Source organism: Eutrema salsugineum, unplaced genomic scaffold (genome assembly GCF_000478725.1).
Source record: "Eutrema salsugineum unplaced genomic scaffold, Eutsalg1_0 scaffold_10, whole genome shotgun sequence".
Classification (NCBI taxonomy): Eukaryota; Viridiplantae; Streptophyta; class Magnoliopsida; order Brassicales; family Brassicaceae; genus Eutrema; species Eutrema salsugineum.
In genome coordinates, this window is record NW_006256908.1 from 8205760 (window position 1) to 8231320 (window position 25561).

At 36.4% G+C, this 25561-nt stretch overlaps 7 protein-coding genes across 9 annotated transcripts; 3 read left to right on the forward strand and 4 right to left on the reverse strand.

Moving 5' to 3' along the window:
- The first annotated feature begins 132 nt into the window (after positions 1 to 132).
- On the forward strand, positions 133 to 1631 carry LOC18027098 (dolichyl-diphosphooligosaccharide--protein glycosyltransferase subunit DAD2). Its single transcript, XM_006410647.2, has 5 exons — positions 133 to 338; positions 463 to 510; positions 961 to 1048; positions 1166 to 1209; positions 1344 to 1631. The coding sequence occupies exons 1-5, from the start codon at positions 255 to 257 to the stop codon at positions 1425 to 1427; spliced, it is 348 nt and encodes a 115-aa protein (XP_006410710.1). The 5' UTR covers positions 133 to 254; the 3' UTR covers positions 1428 to 1631.
- A 72-nt stretch (positions 1632 to 1703) lies between these two features.
- Positions 1704 to 5650, reverse strand: LOC18027099 (bZIP transcription factor 16). 3 transcript variants are annotated; one of them, XM_024148502.1, is made up of 13 exons: positions 5501 to 5650; positions 5028 to 5155; positions 4775 to 4831; positions 4594 to 4668; positions 4214 to 4303; positions 4062 to 4121; positions 3792 to 3961; positions 3559 to 3613; positions 3095 to 3125; positions 2709 to 2974; positions 2547 to 2624; positions 2338 to 2463; positions 1704 to 2194 (listed from the first exon to the last, which is right to left on the reverse strand). In XM_024148502.1, exons 2-13 carry the CDS (start codon positions 5112 to 5114, stop codon positions 2072 to 2074), a joined length of 1218 nt encoding a protein of 405 aa, XP_024004270.1. In that variant the 5' UTR covers positions 5115 to 5155; positions 5501 to 5650; the 3' UTR covers positions 1704 to 2071. The 3 variants fall into 3 exon arrangements, with proteins under 3 accessions (XP_024004270.1, XP_006410711.1, XP_024004269.1); XM_006410648.2 differs by having other exon boundaries at positions 2709 to 2977; XM_024148501.1 differs by lacking the exon at positions 5501 to 5650 and adding an exon at positions 5391 to 5500 and having other exon boundaries at positions 2709 to 2977.
- Positions 5651 to 6383: 733 nt separating this feature from the next.
- Positions 6384 to 8293, forward strand: LOC18027100. The gene has a single exon (XM_006410649.2). It carries the CDS (start codon positions 6415 to 6417, stop codon positions 8176 to 8178), a length of 1764 nt encoding a protein of 587 aa, XP_006410712.1. The 5' UTR covers positions 6384 to 6414; the 3' UTR covers positions 8179 to 8293.
- Positions 8294 to 8641: 348 nt separating this feature from the next.
- On the reverse strand, positions 8642 to 11234 carry LOC18027101. The gene is made up of 2 exons (XM_006410650.2): positions 9303 to 11234; positions 8642 to 9212 (listed from the first exon to the last, which is right to left on the reverse strand). The coding sequence occupies exons 1-2, from the start codon at positions 11125 to 11127 to the stop codon at positions 8701 to 8703; spliced, it is 2337 nt and encodes a 778-aa protein (XP_006410713.2). The 5' UTR covers positions 11128 to 11234; the 3' UTR covers positions 8642 to 8700.
- Positions 11235 to 16930: 5696 nt separating this feature from the next.
- On the forward strand, positions 16931 to 18587 carry LOC18027102 (protein BASIC PENTACYSTEINE7). The gene is made up of 2 exons (XM_006410651.2): positions 16931 to 17134; positions 17685 to 18587. The coding sequence occupies exon 2, from the start codon at positions 17734 to 17736 to the stop codon at positions 18427 to 18429; it is 696 nt and encodes a 231-aa protein (XP_006410714.1). The 5' UTR covers positions 16931 to 17134; positions 17685 to 17733; the 3' UTR covers positions 18430 to 18587.
- A 218-nt stretch (positions 18588 to 18805) lies between these two features.
- LOC18027103 (secretory carrier-associated membrane protein 4) lies at positions 18806 to 21613 on the reverse strand. Its single transcript, XM_006410652.2, has 12 exons — positions 21453 to 21613; positions 20757 to 20858; positions 20616 to 20678; positions 20445 to 20478; positions 20222 to 20344; positions 20062 to 20124; positions 19861 to 19954; positions 19729 to 19774; positions 19557 to 19624; positions 19347 to 19395; positions 19164 to 19229; positions 18806 to 19062 (listed from the first exon to the last, which is right to left on the reverse strand). The coding sequence occupies exons 1-12, from the start codon at positions 21516 to 21518 to the stop codon at positions 19030 to 19032; spliced, it is 807 nt and encodes a 268-aa protein (XP_006410715.1). The 5' UTR covers positions 21519 to 21613; the 3' UTR covers positions 18806 to 19029.
- A 482-nt stretch (positions 21614 to 22095) lies between these two features.
- On the reverse strand, positions 22096 to 23638 carry LOC18027104 (serpin-ZX). The gene is given in 3 exon segments (XM_006410653.2): positions 22096 to 22892; positions 23248 to 23599; positions 23601 to 23638. Coding segments are annotated over 3 exon segments (1137 nt in total). The 3' UTR covers positions 22096 to 22145.
- Between the last annotated feature and the right edge of the window lie 1923 nt (positions 23639 to 25561).

Here is a 25561-nt window from a genome sequence, read left to right on the forward strand (position 1 = left end):
CGTGCTGTTATTTTTCTTTACGTCAAAGCTCAAATCTAATTGGACCGTGACCTACCTTCTGTGCCCATCAAATCAATTATTATTTTTTTCATCAACTATGCCGGTTTGACCTACGCGGCGGTTATTTACAACAATTACTCGTGAAACAACGTCGTTTCACCGAAAGTAAGCATACTCGTGAGAAGAAAAATTGAGGAGCGAAGAAGAAGCAGAAGCAGAAGGAAGACGACAAAGTGTTGTTGCTCTTGGAAGAAATGGCGAGATCGACTAGTAAGGATGCTCAGGATCTCTTCCATTCTCTTCGTTCTGCTTATGCCGCTACACCAACGAATCTCAAGGTCCACCATTCTCATTTTCTTTTTGTGCTTGATCTTGCCTTACATTTATGGATCATCGGATTTTTCAATTTGTTTCGAAACTGAGAATCACATTCGTATTCTTTATCGGAATCGTTTTTGGCAGCTCATCGACCTGTATGTTTGTTTTGCGGTCTTCACAGCTCTGATCCAGGTATACTCTAATCTCCATTTCCTGCTTCAACTATGTTTCTCGATTCATTATGTATGGGGATATGAGTTTTGATGTTAATGGCCTGCGAGTATTTGATTGAAATCCCGAATCTTTGGATTGTATATATTTTCGGCTCGGAGATTGATTGAATTCATATGTTGATCCAAAAATGTAGCTAATGATGAACTCTACAGTAGTCAACTAGAAAGACACTAAAGTTAGATATACTTGTTTCTGCAATTGGAGTTCATCACTTTGCTGTTGTATGTTTGCTCCAAGTTTTCACAATTAAAGACACAAGTCATTGCATTGTCTATATCAAGAAATGAAACATCTTTTGCATCCTTATGTAAATTATACAGAATTTTCTGGATAAACAGATTTGAATTCTCAGTTGCTTTAAGAATCTGGTTAATTAGTTTTAATCTCTTGATAATTTTCATTAACCAGGTTGCTTACATGGCTCTCGTGGGATCGTTTCCATTCAACTCATTTCTCTCAGGAGTTCTCTCGTGTATCGGAACAGCAGTTCTTGCTGGTAAGTAGTGTGTGTTTTTTGAACATACAAGTTTCTCTACCTGTCTACCTGTTCTAAAAGATTAGCTTATGAATGTTTGGATACCAAAATGGTAATCTTTTTGTCTCGTGTACTTAGTCTGCCTCCGGATTCAAGTGAACAAAGAAAACAAGGAATTTAAGGTAACATTCTCTTATTCAGACAAAACAAATCAAAGTTTCTTTAACTCATCAATAATCATTACGCTTCTCCGATCTAATCTCAATATCTGGAATTCTAGCTCGACTGATCTTTGTTTTCCTTTCAAATGTTGCAGGATTTAGCACCAGAGCGAGCTTTTGCTGATTTTGTTCTCTGCAACTTGGTCCTGCACCTGGTGATCATAAACTTTCTCGGATAATCCTCTCAACTTACTACCTCCTCATAAACTTGCTCTCAACAATTACTACAGTGCTTTCATACATCAAACACCTGTAGTACAGATATTTAAGATTTTTATCAGAGCAGCAACTTTTGTCCTAATGCATAGATGTTCGTTTTTTTTCTTTTTGTAATGAGACTTTATCAAGTGATGGAGCCAACCACACGGCCACTTAAGGTTCTATACCAACAGTGAGATAAAGATATGATTACAAAATATCAACATCAGCAAAACACACAATTAGCGATTGCTTTTCTGAATTTATATGACACTTGAGTTCAATAGCAACCGCTGATTACACATTCACCAAGTGAAGCGAAGAGAAGAAAAAAAACTGAAAAATCTGATAAATTAAAAAGGGTACATTGCCATAATAGCCTCAAATTCGCTTCTGCAACTACAATAAAAACGTTAAAAGGAATTTTTACTCCCAATTGCTACTTTTTAACTTACACACACACTTTGGACCGACCATCCTCAAGATGGGCTAAAGAACTACTCCGAACCAATTGATCTCTGATACCTAAAATCCTACAACCAACTGTTAGCAAAGAACCGCGGAGTGTTGTTGTAGCTGCTACTTTTTATAACTGTGTTAGGAATTGGTTTTGCTGTATTTCTTTTCACATTGACTCTTTGTAGGCATCAACCTTTGTCTCTGCGACACCTGTTTGATTGGAGTCTGGTTCTCCGTCGTCCTTATCCATGTTTATCCCTTCAAGTGGAGGGAATGATAATAGTTGGTCCTGCAAGAACAAAAAAAAGAAAAAAACAGAAGACGAAGAGTTTCACTGTCTGTGTCTGATGTCAAGTGAGTCCATGACCTGGTACTCGTTAAGCTTGGGTAGTTGGCTCTAAAACAAAATCTGGAAAGGTTTTCTTCTTTTACCTTGAGAGAGGTATTCTCAGCGCTGAGCTCTTCGCACTGGCTCTTGAGCTTGTTGATTTCTGCTCTTAGGCTAGTATTTTCTTCACTCAACACCTCAGCTCGTTGTGCCAGCTCATCACATTCGGCCTGAAACGCAAAAACTTCTTCAGCTTCCATAGTTACTGCTCATATGGGCGTGCTAGAGGCGATCTAAATGGCTTGACTAGTACCTGTTTACGCAACCTGGATCTTCGAGCAGACTCTCTATTGGACTGCTTCCGTCTCTGTCGCTTAAGTTCTCTATCGTCCTAAATGCAAGACAAAGCAAATTTTGAGTTTGGGGACCAAAAAACCTTGAATCTATGAGAAGGATTAGGGCATAAAAAGCATACCTGTAACCAGGGTTGTGAATGGCCACCATCTCGCGAGCCTGGTGCAACAACTCCAGGAACTGGTGTAGATACTTTTCCATGCATTCCAGGAATAGCGGATGAAGTAGGAGCACCCCAATAATCCATTCCAATATTTAAATTTGTTGGTGGGCCTGGAACACCTGCAGCTGTCATTGGCATGATTGGCACGGTCTGACTCACCGGTAGAAGAGGTGTACCAACACTTCCATTTCTGGGACCATTAGCAGAACCACCATTCTCTGATGCTACTTTAGGTGATTTGCAAAACAATGAAGTACTTTATGGTAAGCAAGCTTTGACAAGGTTAGTCACATGATAGAAATGAATTAAAAATGGAAGGAAAATGAAAGGATTCATAAACCAACCATCCTTCCCGTCTTGTCCTGATCCAGAGTCCTACAAGGATTGCAAAGCAAATCAGAATCACTATCATAATTACTATAGGAACTCCTCACCCTCATACGCAGAGAGAATATCTTAAAGACTTTTCAACCCCAATGATCTAACAGGAACCATTTATGGAGCACGGTATACAAGTGAAAAGTTTTGTGCGCCGATGTGTACAATTCAAGTGTTCTAGCAACAATCAACATTCATGGAATATCCATGAGAAATCCAAGGGGTTGCTGGATAAAAGGACCCTAAATTCAGATCATGCAAGTTCTTAGCAAATAAGTTTATTAATAACTCAAATGAAGGATTACAGAGTCGACCAAAAAGGTAATCCCCATGAAACAGTGCCCTATCCCAACATGGTTGCCAGAAAGAATGCATACCAACGTAATTACGAGTAAAATGACAAGCCTGATGATAAGTTTCAGAAACTTACATTTTGAGAGTTTGCATCACTTCCTTCACTTGAACCATCAGACGCACTCTCCCCACTGGAACAAAAAAATTCCAACAATCTCAGAGCAATAATAGAATGTATATTATCTAACGAAGCTAGCATAAGTCCAAAAGAGGTCAGAGTCTAGAGATAATTAACATCCTATATAACAGCCTCACATACAGTATGCCATATCCATAAGTCCACAAGAGGTCATAGCAGAGGTTACATGCCTTTTAGAGTAAGCTCCATTAGCTGATCCTCCCGAGTTTTTTCCAGGCTCATTGTTTTTTCCTGTAATCATGTTCAAACTTCCCAAGCTTCCTCTTGATCTTTTGATAGGCAATTTTTCCTTAACATCAGATTGCTTAGCTTCACCTTCAGTGCCGCCTGTAGTATTGCCCTGCAGAAAAGCATCTCTCGATTACGATCCCACGATAAACAAAGGTAGCAAATACCATTGGAAAAGAGTCCAATGAAAAAATGATGGGGCGTAAACTCACAGAAGCTTCTGTCATTCCATTTGGAGAAGGCATAGCATACGGACTATATGGATAAGAACCCTGATACAGAATGGGACATGTTAAGGAAATGATTAACAGCCACCATTTCAATACATGTCCACTGCAATAGAATATCTACAGTATGACTGTACCGGAGGCATTGAAGGATGCGCGTACATGCCACCTGGGGGATACATTGCAACATACGGATGAGGCGGAGTTCCATAAGGAGGCATCATATGCTGCAAAAGTTGATGTCACATTCAGCAATCAATCAAACCTATGGTGATATTGATAAAGAGCAGAACGGATTCGTTATTGTAATGGGAGCTAATCTTGATTACGAACAAGACCAATTCACAAAACAATCAGAATATCAATATCAAACGCTAACATTCATGTACACTAAACCCCCAACCTCAAAGAAATACAAAAAGGAAAAGTCAATCAGTCATTTGCAACTTTCCAGCACACTGAACACCAATACACACATGACAATAAAAATCGATTAATGTAATGTAAGCCAGTGTACCTGTACCCCCCACATATAAGGGTGAGGTTGGGGACTTGATGCCACATAACCATGTGGCGGCATAGGAGAATATGCCTGTCAAAGGAGAAGAAAAAAAAAGAAAGAAAGAAACCCATGGCGTCAAATACAAAAGAAAAGAAAACAGACCACAGATCCATAGAAGGAGGAATCTTTCTTAAACCTGAAAACCAGACCAATCTGGAGTAGCCATGCCAGCACTCACAGCCGATGAAGGTTCCTGCAAACACATAATATTCATATAGCACTAACAGGGATACAGAATCATAAATAAGCTGAAATGCAGGATTTTTGAAAATATTTCTATTTCCTTTTTAGTATCTTAATTCTAGTCGCTAAAGTCATGGGATATGTTTCCTTTTTCAAATTATGGTCTTTTATCTAAAAATTGGAAGTAGAGATGGGAAAACGCAAACCTGTGAAGAGGGAGGAGCAGAAGAAGAAGAAGGCGGAGTTTTAGGTTCCTTCTCTTTACTTGATTTGTCCATCTCGCTGCTAGCCATTATCACATTCACCGATTTTTAAACAACCCCGCGAGAGCTTCCTACAAGACGAACTTAGCTAATTCACGACAAGATCTACTTGATGCATAAACCCTACAACATCCAACAATTAAGCATCCCAGCTAAATTGATATTAGAGATTTCGAGACCAATACAGCTCCTAAGAACCAGAGACTATTATATTGACAATCCAACAGCTAAAAGGTATCTAGTCTCTTTCTCCGGATGATGCAGGAAAAACAGTGTGAATGTAATAATGTCGAAGCTGATAAATACCATAACACAAAATCCAGAAGGATAAACATAGAGCCCCCGAAAAGCCCTAGAAAACTCAATTGAATTCAGAACAGAAACGTAAAATCAAACTGGAGATGGGACTGCAATACCAAACGACCGGTTATGTTTGAAACTTTGAGCACAACTGGAGATGCAGGTATGAATCTGTAAACTTAAGTTTGCAGAGATTTAGGGAATCTATGTCTTAACCAAGAAAAATTGGCTGATTGTTTGTGTTTTCTGACGGAGAAGAAGGGGGCGTGAAGTTCACGAGGAATAAAAAAATTGTGTCTTTCCTGTAATTAAGTATTTATATAAAAATCCCTTCCTTAGAACTTATTTATGAGTACCCATGTAAATATGTACAGCCTATCAATAGCCTACCCCAAATTGCCAATATTCATTATTCAAAAAGGAGGAATTTCGTTTTACCCAGTTGAAAAGGAAGTTTTTTCCAACCAAATTTTGATAGTTGTTGACTTTGTTATATGTATATGAATACATAAGCTTGAAATCCAAAATATAATTCAGTTGTTTTTAACTATAAGTTTATTCTTAGAAAATAGATTGATATAATGGTATTCAATGACTCATTGGTAGCCATTAGCCAATATGTAAGCTTATGTTATTTTTTCATCACAAATCCACATAACCATTTTAAGGGTTTTTTCAATAAATCTATATATAACTATAAGATATTTTATGCCAAAATAATTAGGAAACTCTATTTCATGTAAGTGAAAGTACTTGGATTAATCTAATTTCCTATTTTTAGGAGATAAAATCTGGATTAAAAAATTGTCAACTCAATGTGAAATGTAAAAGTCTAAAAAATGTTGTATGTAAATTCTCATAAAAACTATTAGGCACAAGAGATACATTTTAAAACTAAGAGGGTGAGAAATATAAATAATGAAAGACTTAGGGTGAGAAAAGGAAGAGAAGAAAACGCAGCTCTCTTTGGCCCTCTTTCAAAGGTGAAGTTTTGAAGGCGTCTCTGTCTTGTGTCTTCGTCTACACAGCAATGGCAGCTTCGGAATCAGACCCAGATACTGGAAATGAAGCAATACACCACAAAACCATAGCGGAATCGAGATTCAATTGCGGTGACTTGATGTCGGCCCTTAATCACGCGCGGAAAGCCCTCAGCTTGTCTCCGAACACGGAAGGTGTATCTTCCATGGTCACCGCCTTCGAGATCATCAGCTTTGCCGCCGGAGATACGCCGGAATGGTATAAGATTCTAAAGGTAGAGCCTTTCTCTCACATAGATACCATAAAACAACAGTATAGGAAGCTAGCTTTGGTGTTGCATCCTGATAAGAATCCATACGCCGGGTGCGAGGAAGGATTCAAGCTTGTGAACGAGGCTTTTAAGGTTTTCTCTGATAGGGTTAGGAGGGCTGAGTATGATATGAAGCTGAGGATAAGGATTCAGGGGGAGTTAGAGAGTGGTGCTTGTGGTGGTGATGATGAAACGTTTTCGACGGTTTGCTCGTGTTGCGGGTCGGTGCATAAGTTTGATAGGAAGTATTTGGGGCACAATTTGATGTGCCCTAGTTGCAAGAAGAATTTTGAGGCAAAGGAAGTTGAGAAGGAAGAAGAGGGAAGCGAAAATGGAGCTTGTACTTCCAAGATCATAACATATAGTAGGAGAAAGAAGCGTGTTGGTGAGGATGGTGAAACTCTGAGAAGAGCGAGTGAGACGGGAGAGATGAGAGAGGAAGAAGCAGAAGCTTTAAATGCATCTGAGAGGTTGGATGAAGAAGATGAAGGGATGATGACTTTAGCAGAAATGCAATCAGTGATAAAGAGAAATAAACCGAAGGTAAAGTCGAAGATCAGTGAGAAAAATAGCTCTAGAGAAGAAAAGATGGGAAGGGAAGCGCAGGAGATATCTTCCTGTGATGTCTCAATGACTGAAACTCTAATGGAGATGATTACTAACAACGAGAATGAAAAGCTAGAAGCTTTAAAGAATAGGAAGAATACAAAGAAGAAGAAGACGACGAATCACAAGGAGGTAGCTGAGATAGTGGATTTAGAATATCTGCCACGGGTTGATAGGAAAGGGGATCGTGGTAAGTTGAGCCAAGAAGTGTACATGGAAGACGAGGATTTCGAATTGTATAATTTTGATAAGGACAGAATGCCGAGGAGCTTCAAGAAAGGGCAGGTTTGGGCGATATACGATGGTAGTGATGACAAAATGCCTCGGAGTTACTGTTTGGTAAGTGAAGTCGTCTCTTTGAACCCTTTTAAGGTATGGATAAGCTGGTTGGATTTTGAGAGCGAGAAACTGATCTCTTGGATGAAGATGAGTTCTTCTCATATGCCCTGTGGGAGGTTCCGCGTTTCAGAGAAAGTTTTGATCGAACAAGTGAAACCGTTCTCTCACGTTGTCAACTGCGAAAGGGCTGCACGAGAAGTATACCAAATATATCCCAGGAAAGGCTCGGTCTGGGCTGTCTACTCAGAGAAAAGTCCAGGTCTTCAGAGAAGAAAGACCAGATGCTATGAGATTGTTGTGTGTTTGACGATGTATAGCGATGTGTATGGCTTGAGTGTGGCTTATTTGGAGAAGGTTAACGAGTGTAACGATTTGTTCAAGAGACGGGATTACGGGTATAATGCGGTCAGGTGGATCGAGAAAGAGGATGTTGCGGCCTTGCTCTCTCACCAGATTCCGGCCAAGAAGCTGCCGGAAGATGAATCTGGAGCTGGTCTGAAAGAGTCTTGGGTGCTTGATCTTGCTTCTGTTCCTCCTGATTTGGTTTCTGCCACTTAGTAAACGTAGATGGTTCTTCCTTTCTTTCTTTCTCTTTTTTTTTCTCATCATCATGATCAAGAGAAACAGACATTTTCATGTCAATATTTGTCTAATTTAGTAATTTTGATTTAGATCTACAGTAATCGAAAACTCCAAATCTTACTATCACAAAAATGATTTAATTGTACATACACTTGCTTAACTTAAATATTTATACAGAATGTTGATAGTTTATGTGCCAAACCTAGTTTTATTACCAAAAAAAAAAAAACATACAGTGAATCACTGCATTTCTCTCTAAGGGTGGATTTTTATGGTTTGTAAAAAAGATCTTAGAAGAGGATGCATGTTTCTTGGTTAGGTTACGCGTTTAGACCATTTTTTTTTTCTTCATTGCATAAAAGATAGAGAATGCAGATTGTGAGATCTGTGAAGTAAAAAAACAATTGAAGAAAGGGGTTCAGATCTAAATCATGTGTGACTCTCATATCAATAAAAAACCTTTAGTGTCGTAATAATCGTGATCTTGTAAATACATTCTTAGAGTAATGATGATGTATCGATGTTCAGTGCGGATTTAATAGACTGCAACTCGTGTAGAACATCTTGCACACCTTGGCTCAAAAGCTCGAATTGTTGTTTTGGTATTTGATACATCACTTCACCTCCTTCACCTACGTGCTCCTCCATTTTCACTATCTCACTCAGAAGCTTCAATGCATTCATCATCCCTTCACCTCCTCCTTTGCTGCCAGCCCGAGTTTCTTTTGAAGATTCTTGTTTCGGATGAGCTTTGAGTCGGTGATCAGCAACATTTCTCTTAACAGCTGCAGGAGTGGCTCTAGATGGTGAAATCCGATTCGAGGTAATAGCTTCTGGGGATCTTTTTGGGGACTTCTTGCTTGTTAAACAAGGAGAAGGAGAAGATGAAGATGACGAATCATTTGGTCCTAATCTTGAAACTTTTTGTCTTGTGGGGTTAGCTTTCTTATTATATTTTTTCTCTTCCTTAGGAACAACAGGTGATGCTTTTGGTTTTATGATAGGAGTACCTGCACAAGGTAGTAACAAGTTAAATGAGAAATAAACGAAATCAGGAAACAATATGAGATCAAAACCTGTTAACATATCATTTTGATTACTTTTAGAGTTTTGCTTTTGAGGGAGTGACTGATGAGTCTTAGGTGAGCTAGCAGGCGAACCGGGAAGCAGAAACTTTACATGGCCATGATTTTTTATCTCCTGCGAGCCCCTTAGACCTCCTCTACGTTCTTTGACTTCATCTACTCCTCTTCCTGGTAATGGTTTCTTGACCCATTCAGTCTTCTTCAAAGGCTTTGATTGCTTATCCGCTTTCTCTGAACCTGTGAGACTCCTCGAAGAGCTACTTCCACTGCTTCTACCATTCACACTCTTTAAAGCCTCTCCTTTCAGCTCTGCTTTTGCTCCTAATGTTTTAGAGTTTCTTGGAGGAGAAGATTCAACCCTTGTCGTTGTTGTTGTTGTCCCTGTGGGTTTCTCTTTGAGAACCTTATGGGTACTTCTATCAGCCATGGACTGTAAAGTTGTAACAGACTGTTTCCACCATCTTATGTACTTAACCGTAACATCAGCTTGACGAAGCCTAGAAGGAATATACATCATTTCATCTGTAATTGGTCGGATATAATCTTTCCAAGCCAACTCCGGCGTCTCAATAAGCACCGGTACTACGCCAGGAACATCCTGATCATAACCAAACTGCAACGCCACACGGTGAGGATAATAAGGTTCAATGCAATTCAAACCCACCAGCTTAGAACATCTCAAACATCGACCAAAAGCTACAATGTCTTCATCCTCCAATGACACCCAACAGTCATCTTCCAAGTAAAACTTAGGGAATTTGTAGTTTTTCAAAGGTTTGGTATATGGACGGTAATCGAAACTCTCCTTAGCCGAATCAAGAACCGATCCGATACTCTCTCGGCTCTGGTTCGACTCATGACCACCACCGTGCTGGTGCCACAGTGCCATTCTTGGCTCATAAGGCTTTAACTGGCTAGGCTGGCCATGTGGACGCAGCTCACTGATTCTCTCCCAAGCCCAAACCTGCACAAACTGAAACGGTGAAGTAGCCGTCATCACCGCGTTCTCTTCCTCGCCGGAACCGAACAGCTGCTTCTTCAAAACTCCGAGATTGCTGTAAATCCCGGCAAGAACGGCTGGAGCCAGAGCAAGCCTAATGCCTCTAGCGAGCTGAACCGCAGCTGCAAATAGCTTATCTCTCACGAGATCAGCTGAATTTGGGAAGACGAAACGTGAGAGCCATGAAACCATGAACGCTTCATGCTCAATTTCATTCCCGGAGTTCATCATCTCCCTCATCCACAAACTAACGCAACATTTCTTCATCGAACTCGCCTCGATCTCGCGTTTCGCTCTCTTCAATTTCTCCTCTACGGATTTCATCGATTCGCGTTTGATCGAAGCCAGAACGTTGTTCCCGATGGCCGAGAATCCTCCGAGAACGATCATATCCTCTAGCGTCACCGTCGATTCACCCCAAGGGAACACAAATGAGTTAGTCTCGATGCACCATCTCTCCACCAACGCCATCATCAAATCGTCCTGCTTCGTTATCTGATACCGCGACGCCATAATCGCGTCGTAGACGCCGGATTTCCGCCACACCACCGCGTTTGACTCCGCCATCGCGTTTACCCACTCGATCCAATTCACCGACGGCGAACCCCAGCCGGAAAAGGAGAATTTCGCGGGCGGTTTCTCTGGATCTGACGTCTCTGGGCGTGACACGAACGCATCGAGCGGAAGCTCGAAAACGTCGTCGTCTATGGAGGTGGTTGTGTAATTAAGGAACCTCGCGGTTCGAAGACCTTCGAATCTTCCGCCGTCGGGACACATCAGAGCTTGTCTAACTTGGACGATCCGTTCATCCTCCAGATCAGAAGAAGCTCGAGAATCCATCTGATCGGAGAAAACTTGTACGGGTTTTGGATCGATTTTCAGTATATCAGGAGGGGACAAAGGAAAAGAGAAAGAGAGAGAGAGAGAGAGGTGGAACAGCTAGAATTGCTAATTTGGGATCTCCGTCATGGCTAACGACGGCGGTCTCGATTTTCCCGGCAGATCCACCTCTGACTTTCCCGCTAAAACTGTTATTTATAGAAATTCAGTTCAAGTTTTATAACACGCGTTCATATCTCAAAGGGCTATAAAACTTGTCTACGTTCATCCAATGGCTACAAAAACCACAAAAGGAGTTTTCAGCTTATATGTGAAATTTTATTCTGAAACAAACTTTTTGATTGTGATACTTTTGAAGTTTATAAAGACATGAAAATACGTATACTCTATATAGAATATACCTGAATTTCCTAAACTAAGATATAAAAATACATAAATGGAAAGAATACAAAGATACTCTCACTAAACTAAAATATAACATATTAAGATATTTCCCTTTATGAAAAACGCTATCTCTCAACTATTTAAATAAATGGAAAAAGGAATACAAAAGTAAACTATCTCTACTAAAATACTAATAAATATCAACCATATTCTGAAATTACGATTTCAATTTTTTTTTTTTGCCAAACCCAAAAAATTAAAAATATTGTCGATTGAAACCCTAGATATAAAACGCTAGTTTTCAATTTTTTCTATTGTTTTTCTCAAAAACGCTAAGTTTGGCCTTAACCATTGTAGACAGACGCACACAGACATTTACACTTACACGACATGTCTAGTTGGCAACGGATTTTCTTGAGGGTGCAAATCGATCAGTAGAATAATATTGTCTGAAGCTTCAGTTTTTCCTGTGTATAACCATGCACTATGATCCCTGCAACCATGATCCGATGCTTTCACATGTTGCGACATCGAAAACGGTTAGTAGAAGAATATTCCATAGAATTTTTTTTCTTTGTAACATGTGCGATTTTTGGACGAAACAAGCAATGATGGTTGTGCATAATCGTTGTCTTTGGCTTCGGTGCTTTTCTGTTTGCAATTCTAATAAAAAAAGTACAAAAACAGATAAGACGACGAGAACACTTCCAATAAAAATATCTAGTTTCAGAATTTTTTCGACAAAACTTTGACTGATGAGAACTTACATTCATAAATCTATATATTCATAGCGGTTGTTAATCTCCATTACACCATATTTTATGTAAAATATGTTCGCATTGTCTTCTTAATTCCATCAATATACATTTATAAGGAATGTAATATGTACTTTTACAGATATTCATGCATTGTAGCATTTTGGTCTCTCCTCGAGTCTCTATAAAAAAAGTTAACCTTTGTTTAAAAAATAAATAAATAGATAAATTAAAAAGTTACCTAGAAATAGCTGCATCCGTACAACTTTAGTTTAGCCACCCATAGTATAGAAAATGCAAGATAAAAATGCAAGATAAAAATGCAAAAATCAAACTTGAAAATCTTTGAGGGTCAGCTACATGTACTTATTACGCCATAAGTCCTATTTTTCAGCCTGAATCAGTTAGTTGTTCATAAATTCTCTTGATTAAAAATTTTTCAGATTCACTCCATGTAAAGACGATATCAGTAAAGTTACTCCATCGGTTTATAGATTATTGCTTTGTAATTATAGGATATATTGCATTATCCGAAATTCCCATCCAGTATTTTATCAGTAATACATCGGGTTAATATTTTTCAATATCCAAATTACCATTTCTAATCGTCACCCACTACTTAATCTTCCGATTCCCGAAATGGACAGACGTAGTTAAACCCACATCTATCATATATATTATAAGCAAAGTAAAATTTTGAATTAAAACCTTCTCATTTAATTTCAGAGTGGTTAATTACTCTTTATCCCTCCTTATATCTTTCTAAAATAAAATTTAATAAAAAAAAATTATTAAAAATCGAAAATTAATAAAATTTATTATTAAAAATCGTAAAGAGTTAAAGCCCTCTCATTCAATTTCAAAGTGGTTAATTACCCTTTACCCCTTCTTATATTTTTCTAAAATAAAATTTAATAAAAAAAATTATTAAAAATCGAAAATTAATAAAATTTATTATTAAAAATCGTAAATTAATAAAAAATTATTAAAATCGGAATTTAATAAAAAATATTTAAATTTTGAAAAATATTAAAAATTGTAAATTAATAAAAATTATATAAATCAGAATTTAATAAAAAACATTTAAATTTTAAAAATTTATTAAAAATTGGAATTTGATAAAAAAAACATTAAAATGATATCATATATATTATTAAAAATCGTAAATTAATAAAAAAAATTATTAAAATCGGAATTTAATAAAAAAATATTTAAATTTTAAAAAATATTAAAAATTGTAAATTAATAAAAATTATATAAATCAAAATTTAATCAAAAAACATTGAAATTTTAAAAATTTATTAAAAATTGGAATTTGATAAAAAAAAACATTAAAATGATATCATATATACTATATGCGAAGTAAATTTTTCGCTATAAGTTCTCTTATTCAATTTAGGTGACTAATCATCATAGTATATATTAAAAACGAAGTGAATTTTAGCTTTAAAGACTTCTCATTCAATCTCAGCGTGGTTAATTATTTTTTTGTCCCTTTCTAAAAGGTCATTAATATCCTTTAATTGGTTAAAATTAAGTTTTATTTATAATTAACTATACCAAATTTTGTTACCATGAAGTTAATATTGGATCTTTAAATGCTATAAAATTGTATGGTTTTGTATATGAAAGCCCCAAGGCTCTCACTTTAGCCATAATCTCCGATTAGTCAGAGCTTCTTCTTCAACTGGTGGTTTCTGTGTTTTGACGTTTGAGTTGTATTGCTTTATTAAAATTTTTGAATTAAGGTTTTTGGTTTAAAAGCTTTCGGTTTGTGTTCATGATGAATGAGGACGATTGAGTATTTAAGCTTTGCGATTAATTTCCATCGATATTGCTCTATAAGTTTATGACCAATCGGATCCCATACTGTTTATGCTCCTCCATCTCAACTTTGTTTCTGTTTTCGGAATGTGTCTGGTTTATCCAAAAATAATTTTGCTTCGGACTTGAGATTCTATTTGGATTTCATGTTTAAGGTGTATTCATCTCAGTTAAATTTTGAGGAATCAAAGTGATGTTAATCATACTGATTTAGCGTTGTTTATTGTGATGTCCAGTTATAGTGAAGAATATATTCACAAGCATAAAATCGTAGCAAAACAAAAAAAAAAATTCACAAGCATAAAAAAGATCATATTGAACGAGTTTCTACTGTTCTCTAAGCCAAGTCGAATTGATCGCTCTGCTTCTTCACTCTAATTATAGTAAAGACTGAAGAAATCGTTGGAATAAAGATTTCGATGAGCCCGAGACTCTTGCCCCAACCAGACTTTTTTGGCCGTGCGAAATACATGGTTATTCAAGGTGAACCAGGATGATGCATAATGGAATATAAATGGGAAATTATTGATTAAATTTAAAAAAACTAGACCAATCAGGGTTTTAAAATTATAATTTTCATGTTAAATCTTGTGGAATCGTTGAACAGAAAGTGTGATTTCACTAAAGACTGTTATTGGTAAAATCTTGCAATCATGCTAATTTAGGAATATTAGTAATGACACTTTCAGTGAACTTTTGTTACAACATTTTTCTTAAACGGACCAAAGTATTTATGTGGTTGATTTTACGATTGGATAATGGAATGTAGGAGGGTCTTGAATTGGAAATTTGCATATGGATACTACCTTGCTCATAATGAACATGCAAAGACACAATTTTTTCGAGTATTTGAAAGAGGCTTCATCATTGTGCAGAGATGTAGTTGGAACAGTTTGTCTCCGGAACTAATGAATCATCCAAAAGTTTCAATGATTTCGTTTGACTAAAGTAACCAAACCTACTTTGAAAAACACGTGAAAGCTTTGGAGAATGGTCTTGCTGATGTGGAACACAATGAGAGCACAAATCAACAACAGACTCTAGATCTTCTTTCAAATGACAAAGGTTGACAAAGGTCTAAGAAAGATCCAAGTGGTAAGTGAGAGATATTTCAGCTTCAGATTTATATTATTGGTGCAAAAAACCGTATGGTTTATTGCAAGTGGTATTTTCCAAATTAAGGATCATACCAAGTATTTGGTTTACAATTCGGAGGGACATATGAAAAATTGTAAGTTTATAGAATTGAGAAGCTATTGGTTAAGATAAATAAAGAATATATTTTTTCCCCTAAAAAAAACTTATAGCATCACTCCGCTAATTAAAAGATTTTTACTTCTTTCAATGCCTTTTAGAAAAAATAATCTCATTATGTAAATCTCAATAACAGAGTACATTGGTAAAGTTTTAAAAACCAGGAAATAGTCAAGACAATACCAGTAGGTACCTTACATAACGATCAAAGGGAAAATGAGAAACTCTTTACTATAGAGTATGGAAAAGACTGACTAAGGGGGCAGCTAAGTTGGACAGTCTCCTTCTCGGCAGCAATTCCCCTTGCCTTTTTTTCGTTCTCATGGCTCATCACATGTCTGAGCTAAGAGTTGGTATGGAGCTTTCACAAACACTAGCATTCGATGCAGCAGACCTTCTCCGACTGATCCGCGGCTGCTGTTTCTAACTAATTACTGTTGCTAAGCTCCCTTCGGGAGAGTGAGCTACACTTGCTTGTATTCTTTTTCAGGTCTCTACGAGCGGGGTTCCATACTGTTGACATGGTTAGCTCAGCAACACATGCTTAACACAGCAAAGGACCGTAGGCGCGCAGCGCTGCCTTCCTGGCTTGCTTGGGAGTAGCTGGCTCGCTTACTGTCCGCAAGGTTGGAAATTCCTGCGAGAAGGTAGGTGTAAACTCTCCTATGAGAGAGTCATCTTATTTATAATTGTTTAAGAATCTAATATTTTTTTAAAAAATAATTGGAAGAATATATGTCTCAAATAATAAATAATTTATTATGTGAAGATTATTCTTTCTACAAAATATAAGAAGTGAATACAGTTCTAATTTTTATGATTAAAAATTAAAACATGCTTTAGTTGTTTGGATTTATATATAATTTTGGAATTACTTTTTAGGCAATAAAGAATAACAACTTTAAGAGTGACTTGGTTTCAGCTTCCAAACTATATTTCAACTTTGTTTTAAGAGGAGAGTTCATATTAGAATACTCGGATAATATGTGTCTATGTTATCTTTGTGCTTCACTTCGCAAGATTTTTTGAAATTGATAGTTTATACAAAGATAATCAAGCCTATAAAATATGTGAAAATATACATCTGAAAACTTCCAAAAATAAATAGTAGAAGATAACACGAAGAAGGAATAAAACTAAAAAGAAGAAGAAAACACACAAAGAAGAAGTTTGTTTATTTAATATTTTATGTAAAACAATAAGAAATTGTAAAATATAGACTATATAAAAAATAATAGGAAGAAAAAAATTGAAAGAACAAGACAAAAAAAAAATTGAAAGAAAAGATGATGTTTCCATCCGTGCAACGCGATTTTGAGTAAGTTTTTCAAGTAAATTAGCGATTTTGAGTAAGTATTTTTAATGAAACATTTCCGCCCGTACAAGATGCGGGCTAAACACCTAGTTTGGTTGAATGATACATCTAGAAACATGAAGCAGTAGAAAAGCCATTAAAAGGCCTAAAGAAATAGCCCGATCTAGGCCCATAAAATTTATGGTTCGTCGAAAATAATCGATATTTTTATGCTTTTTTCATAATTTCATATCCCCAATGTTTTATAAGCATAAAAGTCGCGTGGGGCAATAAGAAGCGGATTGTTTTGAAATTCGGTGAACCCTAGAATTCTCAAAGCCAACGAATAATTAATTCATCCACCCAAGGTCACGCTTCAGAGAGAGAGATACTGGGCGGAGTGAAACGAGCATAGCGGCGAAGTGACGCCATTGGTGACTGAAGTTTTCTCTTGTTTTGCGTCTGCCGAAAGATCAGTTGTTCTTGAATTTGACAGGTATGATTGCTTTGAAACCCTAGCAGAAGATTTGATTTTGCATGGTTGATGGCTGCTAGTTCAGATTTTCCGCTCATGGGTCTTGGTTCTTCTTTCGCAAACTCTTTTGGGTTTGCCAATTTTCACTCAAACAATTCAAAAAGATAAAAGCTTCTCCTCTACATCTAGAGTATTGTACACTTTAGATGTGTTCCTACTAATATCTGTCTTGCGTCAAGTTTTGAGCATTAAGCTGAAGTACCTCCGCTATATTGATTGGTTCGGCTACTTCTTGAATATATATATATATATATATATATATGTTTGTGTGCATAATTAGGCATATTTCTGATTCTGTCTTTTAAACCTTGATTGAAAACTATTACTGGAAGAAAAACTATAGATTATGCTCATCGTTCCTCCGTGATATCCCAATCAAGGCATTAATTAGAGCATGTAGAATGTCTCTTTGATAGTTTTCTTGCTTCCGGATCCGTGTGTTGCTTCAGCTTAGTTTCAGTTATTGATTAGACATGCTGGCTAATCTTGTCTGCTCTTGAAATCAATGTAGAAAGCTGCTACGTGAGGGTGCGATCTTACCACTGAAGCTAGCTATCAAGATGAATAATTCGTATCCGTCACGAAACCATATTCAATCTGCCACAAGCGCAAGCAAGGACACAGGCTTGCCTACGTCTAATGCTCATTGGTTCCATTCCTATTTCCCTGTTCCAAGGACCACAGGCATTGATCTTTCTCAACTCTCTCAAGAAAATCCTTCTGAAGTTGTCATGGTGCCTCAAGCTCGTTTGTTTCCCCCTCCTACAAGAGATTCCAGAAGCGACATGGAAACTGTGAAACACAAGTCCTCGAAACTGTCTCCTTCAGAAGCTTTGAAGCCAAAACCACAAAAGAAGAAACGCTCTGCATCCAAAAATCCAAAGAAAACAGCACCGAGCGTTCCCGAAACAAAGCGCGAGAAAAAGAATCCAGACATCAACATTGACATCTCAAGCTTCGATGTTTCAGGGGTTCCTCCTCCGGTTTGTTCATGTACAGGAGTTCCAAGGGTTTGCTACAAATGGGGTATGGGCGGTTGGCAATCCTCGTGCTGTACCATTAGCATATCGACATATCCACTACCCATGAGCACCACAAGACCTGGAGTTCGTCTTGCTGGAAGAAAAATGAGCAATGGTGCTTATGTTAAGCTCCTTATGAGGCTTGCCGGTGAAGGCTATGACCTTACCCTCCCGGTTGACCTCAGGAACCATTGGGCCAGGCACGGTACTAACAAGTTTGTAACCATCAAGTAGCCGTTTTATCAATTAGGTTCGGTTTTAGGTTTTTAGCTTTTGTGGTGTCCTCGTATCTTCGTTTTAGTATTATTACCTTTCTGTACATATATGTCGTAGTGGCTTTAAAATCATAAAGGAGATTTAGTTGATCAAATAGGAGAAGACTTTTTTTTTTTAATCTTTCAGAAGAAATGTTTCTTAGAACAATTGGTATTAACAATGTTTGGTTGAATCTGGACTTGAATGTCTTTCGGGTGCCGTAAAGGAGGAGACTTTATGGATGGTTCTTTCTATTGAACGAATAGTTGTTTCTCTGCTGTTTCAATATTTCGGTTTTCCGTGAAAACAATAATCAGAAGCAATTGGTGTTTTCATCTGTTTCTTTTGGACTGCATTGCTATATGAAGCCTTGTTAGAATTTCGATCATCTTATTAAAAATGTTGAAGGCATACAACAAAACACAACACAAAAAAAACACAACATAGCATTATCGCAGACAATGGCACAATGGTACTTACACTAGTAGTAACTAGTAAGATAGTCTAATACTATAATCAAACCTTCTAAGAGCGCGGTATCGTGGAAGGTATTTGCTCTAGTATATGTATTGTATCCTCTTACTTGTTTCCCCTGAAGTAGAGGTATATTTTCTGCAGAATTCCCAACAATGGTGGAAACACATCAAGGCAGGAATTTAGCTAATATATGTTGGGATTCGCAGAAAAAAAAGGGTAGACTTGTATCATTTTACCTGGAGAACCCAAAGACTCAGAAGCGACTCCAAGCAGAAGAGACCGAAGCCGACAAAGTAGAAGATCTGCAGTAATAATCAAAGTCAAGCTAGTTAGCAACCAGGTTTCATGGTTAGTAGGAACTGACTTGGCAACAAACGTTTGATCCGCAATGAATATAGAAAGGAGGTCATGGTTCGTACCCCGGCTAATAAACTGGCTGAGATAACATCAATTGCTGCCAGCACACCCCTGTAGATTGGAAGAGTAAGGATCACTTGTCACAACTCAGGCAGTTAAGTAGATACAGAGACACATCATTATGGACGAGGCTTCATGCGCCAAAAGGTTTAGTTCAACGATTGCAAAGCTTGAGAAGGAGAAGAACTAAAGGAGCAATGATTGAAACTTACGTTAATGATTGTCCACGGAAAATGATCGGAGGAGCAATGGCAGCAAATATGCAAAAGCCAATGTGAATCTGTCAAGAGCAAAGTTCAATTATACAGAAACTAGAAAGTATACCAGCATAGAGTGAAGATAAAATGTTAAACTAGAGTAGAGAATTCTTTTCAATAAACTCACCAGGTAGAAGAAGAAAAACCAACCGAACTTGAAAGCGCTGTCAGTCCTGCAAGATGATAAGAAAACAATTCAGCTATAGGCAAAGTGCCAATATGACCCAGTGTAAGGGTAGTCAGATAAACGGGGCATCACCTCATTGCTCGGTAGAGAGGCCTGTACCATAATACATATGAAATTGGACATCCAAGCAGTGCATAGATTGTGGCTAGAAAAAAGATTTTGACTCCTGCCATTCGGATTTAAAACCCGCATTAGCTCAACCAAATCCAATCACAAATTTCATAATATAGTTCCCTGCATAGGGTGATTTTGTTATAGTATAAAAAAGCTCACCTCCGCCTTTAATCCAGCAGACTATCACTGCAATGACATTGAATACGAGACACAGAACTATACCTGAAAAATCAGACTCGAACAGTAACAAGCCCATCAGTTCACCGTTGCAGACTATATGCAGTTCGTGAGCAGGATAGATACGATTAATAAAACCTACCCAACCAACTAGCAAATGCCAGATATTGCAGTTTTTGTGCATGAACTGGTATCTCGTTAGCAATGTCGTGGTGTATAATTGGGAAAAAGGGTGGCCAGTTTTTATTGTTTATCTGCACACCAGCTGTGACAATTTTATGTGTTTCATTAGCAACTAACCAGAACAAAATTAAAAAACAAAAAAAAAGTGAAAACATAGTAGGTCATGAACCCTGTTGACTTACATTTAGCAATAGCGTCTTCTCTTCGTTTAATATCCTGAGTTAAGGAGTTAAATGAAAAAAATCAAACCAGCAAAAAGCCAAGAAACAGATGACAACGAACTAGTGATATCAGGTGTACTAGACTCTCAGTCACACTAATAATGTTAACCGATCCAGATCAGTGATACTAACCCTTTCTCTATTCCTAAGTTCTGCTTCCCAATCAGAAAGCTCTCTCTGTTTCTTTGAAGATTCCTGCACCAATTTAAACACAAATTTATAGAGAAATTCAAGTGAGAATGTGCATGAGTGTTACGGTACTAATGTTCTTACATTCACCGTATCCAACGGAATATCGACCGTAGCATCAAGGTTATTGCCAAACCCAACTGGCCTAGATGCCACAGGAACCCTTCCAGCGCCACCAGCTCCTTTCTAAAATAACAATATAAATATATATATTAAAACCACACATACTCATAGCCTGCGAGAAACTTCAACAGAAAAATTGATACAGCTAAAAAAAAACGAGGTTATACTACTTATTTAGCAAGGATTGAATCCCAACATTCTACCATATTTAAAGACTACACTATAAAGCAGTTCCAATAAATTTGGACCGGATAAACTTTCTGGCAAATTCGAGCATGATTGGCAGCTGCGAAGACACAGTTTCGATACCTTGACCTAGATAAGCAAGCTTATAGGTAAATCCAGACGAAAAATCCGAAGATCCATCAATTCAAAACCTTTGCATGTCCATAAACACCTTTCCTAGGGAAAGTTCAATCAGAAATGAGTGTTGCGGTTGTAGAGACTTCCGTTTCTGCTAATGTTCACTTTCCAGGAACTAATGAAACAAGTGCTGCGAGATCTAAGATTCTTAAGACTCTCGAGAACACATGAAAACTCAAAATCACCAATAAATTCCATCTCAAACCCGCGCGTCAGTCATGAATCTGAGAGGAAAGCTCATACAGAAAGAGAAAGGCGAGAGACTAGGGAAGAGTACAGAGAATAAGAAATTACTGAGAACGGATTGACGATTTCTTCTTCTTCTTCGTCGAAGGGATTGGGATCGTGTTGGCGATTCATTATTCACTTCTCAGCGGAGGGTGCGTAGAAGATGAACTGAGATCTTCCGGGGAGCGTAAAAATGAAACTAAATCCACCGACCGAGATAAGACTCCTTTCCTCCTTTACTCTTCCTTTCTCTCACGCGGGATTTCAAACCACTGTATTTACGAAATTGCCCCCAAAAGCTTTTCGAGTGTTCAAGTTCGTTAAGCCCAACCAAATAAAATTAGAGCCCAACTTGCTTTACGCGCGCGCGCGGCTTATTTTGTCAATTGTTTTGTATAGGAGTTACTTTTTCAAAAATATATTTAGGTTTGTAAATTGTAGCGCAAATTGGACAACGAGAGACATTTCAACTTATGCTGGAACATAAACTATGGCTAAAAAAGAAAAAAAAATCTTCAAAAGGTAAATAAAAAAGACCGAGGACTAAGGAAAGTTATTAGTTTGAAAAAAATTCGTCAAAAAAAACTCAATAGTCCCGAGCCTTTGCACACAAATTATGGGCAAAAAAAGATAAATCATGGGCAAAAAAAGATAAATTAAAAAGACCGAGTACTAAGTGAAGTTATTAGTTTCATAAATTTTCGTCTAAGAGTGGCCACAAAAAAAAAAACTCAGTAGTCCCGAGACTTTGGACACAAATTAATGCATAGAAGGATCAAGAACTTGACCAAGGAACAGAACAAGTCCGCTTCCGTATTCTTTGACGAGGAAGAGAAACGGATGATCAGCCACGAAGTCATACTTTTTTTTCGGAGGCATAGCAGCACCAACACCGATTACAGCAGCAGCAGCAGCAGCTTTCGATCCAACTTCATCGACATCGATGCAAGACTTGTGAATGATCGTCTCCAATGGCGGCAGATTCAAACCCAAACCCTTGATAGCTTCCGAGGCTTCGAAATCAAACGCAAATTTAAACCTTGGAATCTTGATTTTTCCAATACGTGCACGTTGGCCAAGAATGTCTCCTTCGCCACTCAAGAATCCAGGACAAGAAGCTAACCTCTCCAGCATTACAGGCAAACCATCTATCTCATCAGGGAGATAGATCTGCATTGAGAAACAACGCCAGTCTTCCTTGTAATCATCACGTCCTTCTCTGTAAGGTAGATCAAGGACTTTGAAACCTTGGTAAGCTTCGAGACTGTATCTGTAAGAGTAACCACCGGTCATGAAGGGCACACGCGCTTTGGTTCCATCAAGAAGGTGAAACTCGGAATCTTTTGTCAGCGATGGATCGAATTCTTCATCCCATCTTCCGTTGAAGAACAAGGCATTAGCGAATAGGACATCAGTCATAGGAGAAACAGATGAAAGTAGATCAGTGATGAGTCCTTTTGTCTGCTTTTCAACCCATGAATTCACCTCTTCAGTCACTTCATCAGCCTTTCAAAACAAAGAAACACAGAAAAATCTATCAATAACTTAGCCTATCCAACTTAAGCACACATCTAAGCATATAAGCCGATTTTTCGCTAAACTGTTCATTAGATTCTGCAGAATTTCGAACGAATCGGGGAAAATTGAAGGAAATAATTGGACACAGAAAATCTATCAATAACTTAGCGTATCCAACTTAAGCACACATCTAAGCATATATATATAAGCCGATTTTTTCGCTAAATTGTTCATTAGATTCTGCAGAATTTCGAACTGTTCATTAGATTCTGCAGAATTTCGAACAAATCGGGGAGAATTGAAGGAAATAATTGGGAAAAGATTGAAAAGAGTTTAGGGTTACCTTGGTGCGAAAATCGACTTGATTGAAAGAAGCCTTATACGAAGTCTCCAATAGATCTTTGAGAGAAGGATCGAGAGGGAGAGACTTATCGATCCAGACGCCATTCGCGGCCGAGATCGTTGGGCCGCCACTTGCGGTGCTGTCAGCGAGGACGGCGGTTACGATCTCGGAGGAGACGGCGTTAAGCTCCTCGGTCGAAGTAGCCTGTAATAAAGAGAGAATCTGGTCTTCAATGGCGCCGGGATATTTGACGGCGATGAAGCTGAGGATGACGTTGATTAAAGCCGGCGAGAAGACGAGGTTCGAGATTTTACCGGCGGTGGTGGCGATCACGTGCTTAGCCAACGTGAAACATGTCGCTTTGCTTCCTTATTGATTTTTCCAGGTCCATTTTTACCGGCCGGGTGAGACCGTAACTACCTAAGCCAAAAGATTGGGTGGGCTAGGGTAAACAACAAGATAAGCTAAATCAGTTTAGTTTAGAAACAAGTTTCCTATTAATCACTATTCCCTCCGTTTCACAAAGATTGTCGTTCTGACACTCTTCTTTTGTTTAAAAAAATGTCGTTTTAGAATTCCAATGTAATTTTTAACATAAAATACTATTTTTAACCTCAAAAAATTCAAAAAATTAATTATAAATATAATTACAAGAGTCATTTTCTGCAAATTAATAAGGGTATAAAAAACCTTTTATCTTATTTCTTAACTAGATTTTGCATCCACGCTACACGTGGATATTTTGTTGATTAAAATAATATGTAATTAATTATATTTATTAATATATAAATTTTATATATTAGAGTTTTAATAATATATTAAAATATTATAGTGTTGATCTAATAATTTTTATGTACATTGTGATATTTTAACGGTTTTGTTTTGAATCTATATACAATATATCATATTTCAAAAATATATTATTTAGTCAAACACTTATAAGTTAATATACCAAAACCAAATAAAATTTTTACAACTTAATAAAATGTTACTTTTTAAACATAGTATTAACATGATAATAAAATATTATACATTCACTTATTTAAATCAAAAATGTAATTTTTTCCATCATTTTTACTTATAAGTTAATCTTTTTTGATTAGTTTGTTTAGCAAATACAAATTTTTATTTTGATAAAATTAATTTAAAAAACAAACTAATAATTAAAATATTTGCTTTGAGATTAATAACAACTTTAAATTTGAAACTAAAACAATAGTTGAATATGAAATGAATAAAATCACACAAATTTGTGAATAAATATATTTTTGTCAATTTATAGTGTATTTAAATAATTTTAAATGATTATATGTCATCTCTTCTAATAAGAATGAAATTTTCTTTTCATCTTCTTCATTTTTATTCTTGTTATATCTGTTTTTTCAATTGAATCTATTATATTTATTTATTTTAATAATTTATGTATGATTATATTCAGTTTCATCATATTCATTCTCACTTCTAATTGTAATTAAGTAGATAAAATCAGTACAATTTAATACATACAAATTTATAAAAAATGAATAACAAATTGAACAACTCAAAACTAAGAACTTCTACATTAATATTTTGAATTCCAAATTGAATATATAAAATGTAAATTTTTTGATCAATTTTGCATAATATATTACATGAGGAAAAAAATATTACATACTTTCGCATAATATATTACATATTTCGATGAAATTGTTTTGCAAATGTTAAAAAAAAGATGAATATAAATCATAAATATTAGTTATTTAAAATTCTACATGAAAAGTTTTAAAATCAAGTAACTTAAACTGGTATAAGTAGTTATATTTTTTATAGATAATAAATTAAATTTGTGATTTAAACAGTGATAATGGAGATTTAATATCATGTTGATTTTTTTCTTGGTTAATAAAGATTTTTTTATTTTTTAATATATTTTTAATCATAAATATTAGAATTATGAAACTTTTTTTTAATTTATAATTTTGATATATACGAATAAAAATAAGAATTTAAATAGTGATGTGGATGCTTTGAAAATAATATAGCTTTAACTATCATTAATAATAGAATAATTTTAATTAACAAATTTTCCTATATTATTTTGTATAAACAAGATTTTATAATTTAGAGAAAATTTTAATTTTAGTTATTGATGTGAAATAATAAAGTTGACCTTTTATATTTTACGTAGATGTCCTTTGAGGCATATAGCTTTAACTTTTATTTTTCTTTAAATATATTTGTTTGTTAACAATATAATTTTAAAATTTAGAAATATTCTTAATTTTAAATATTGATGTTAACCAAGATAATTGAACTTTTAAATCTTATATGGACA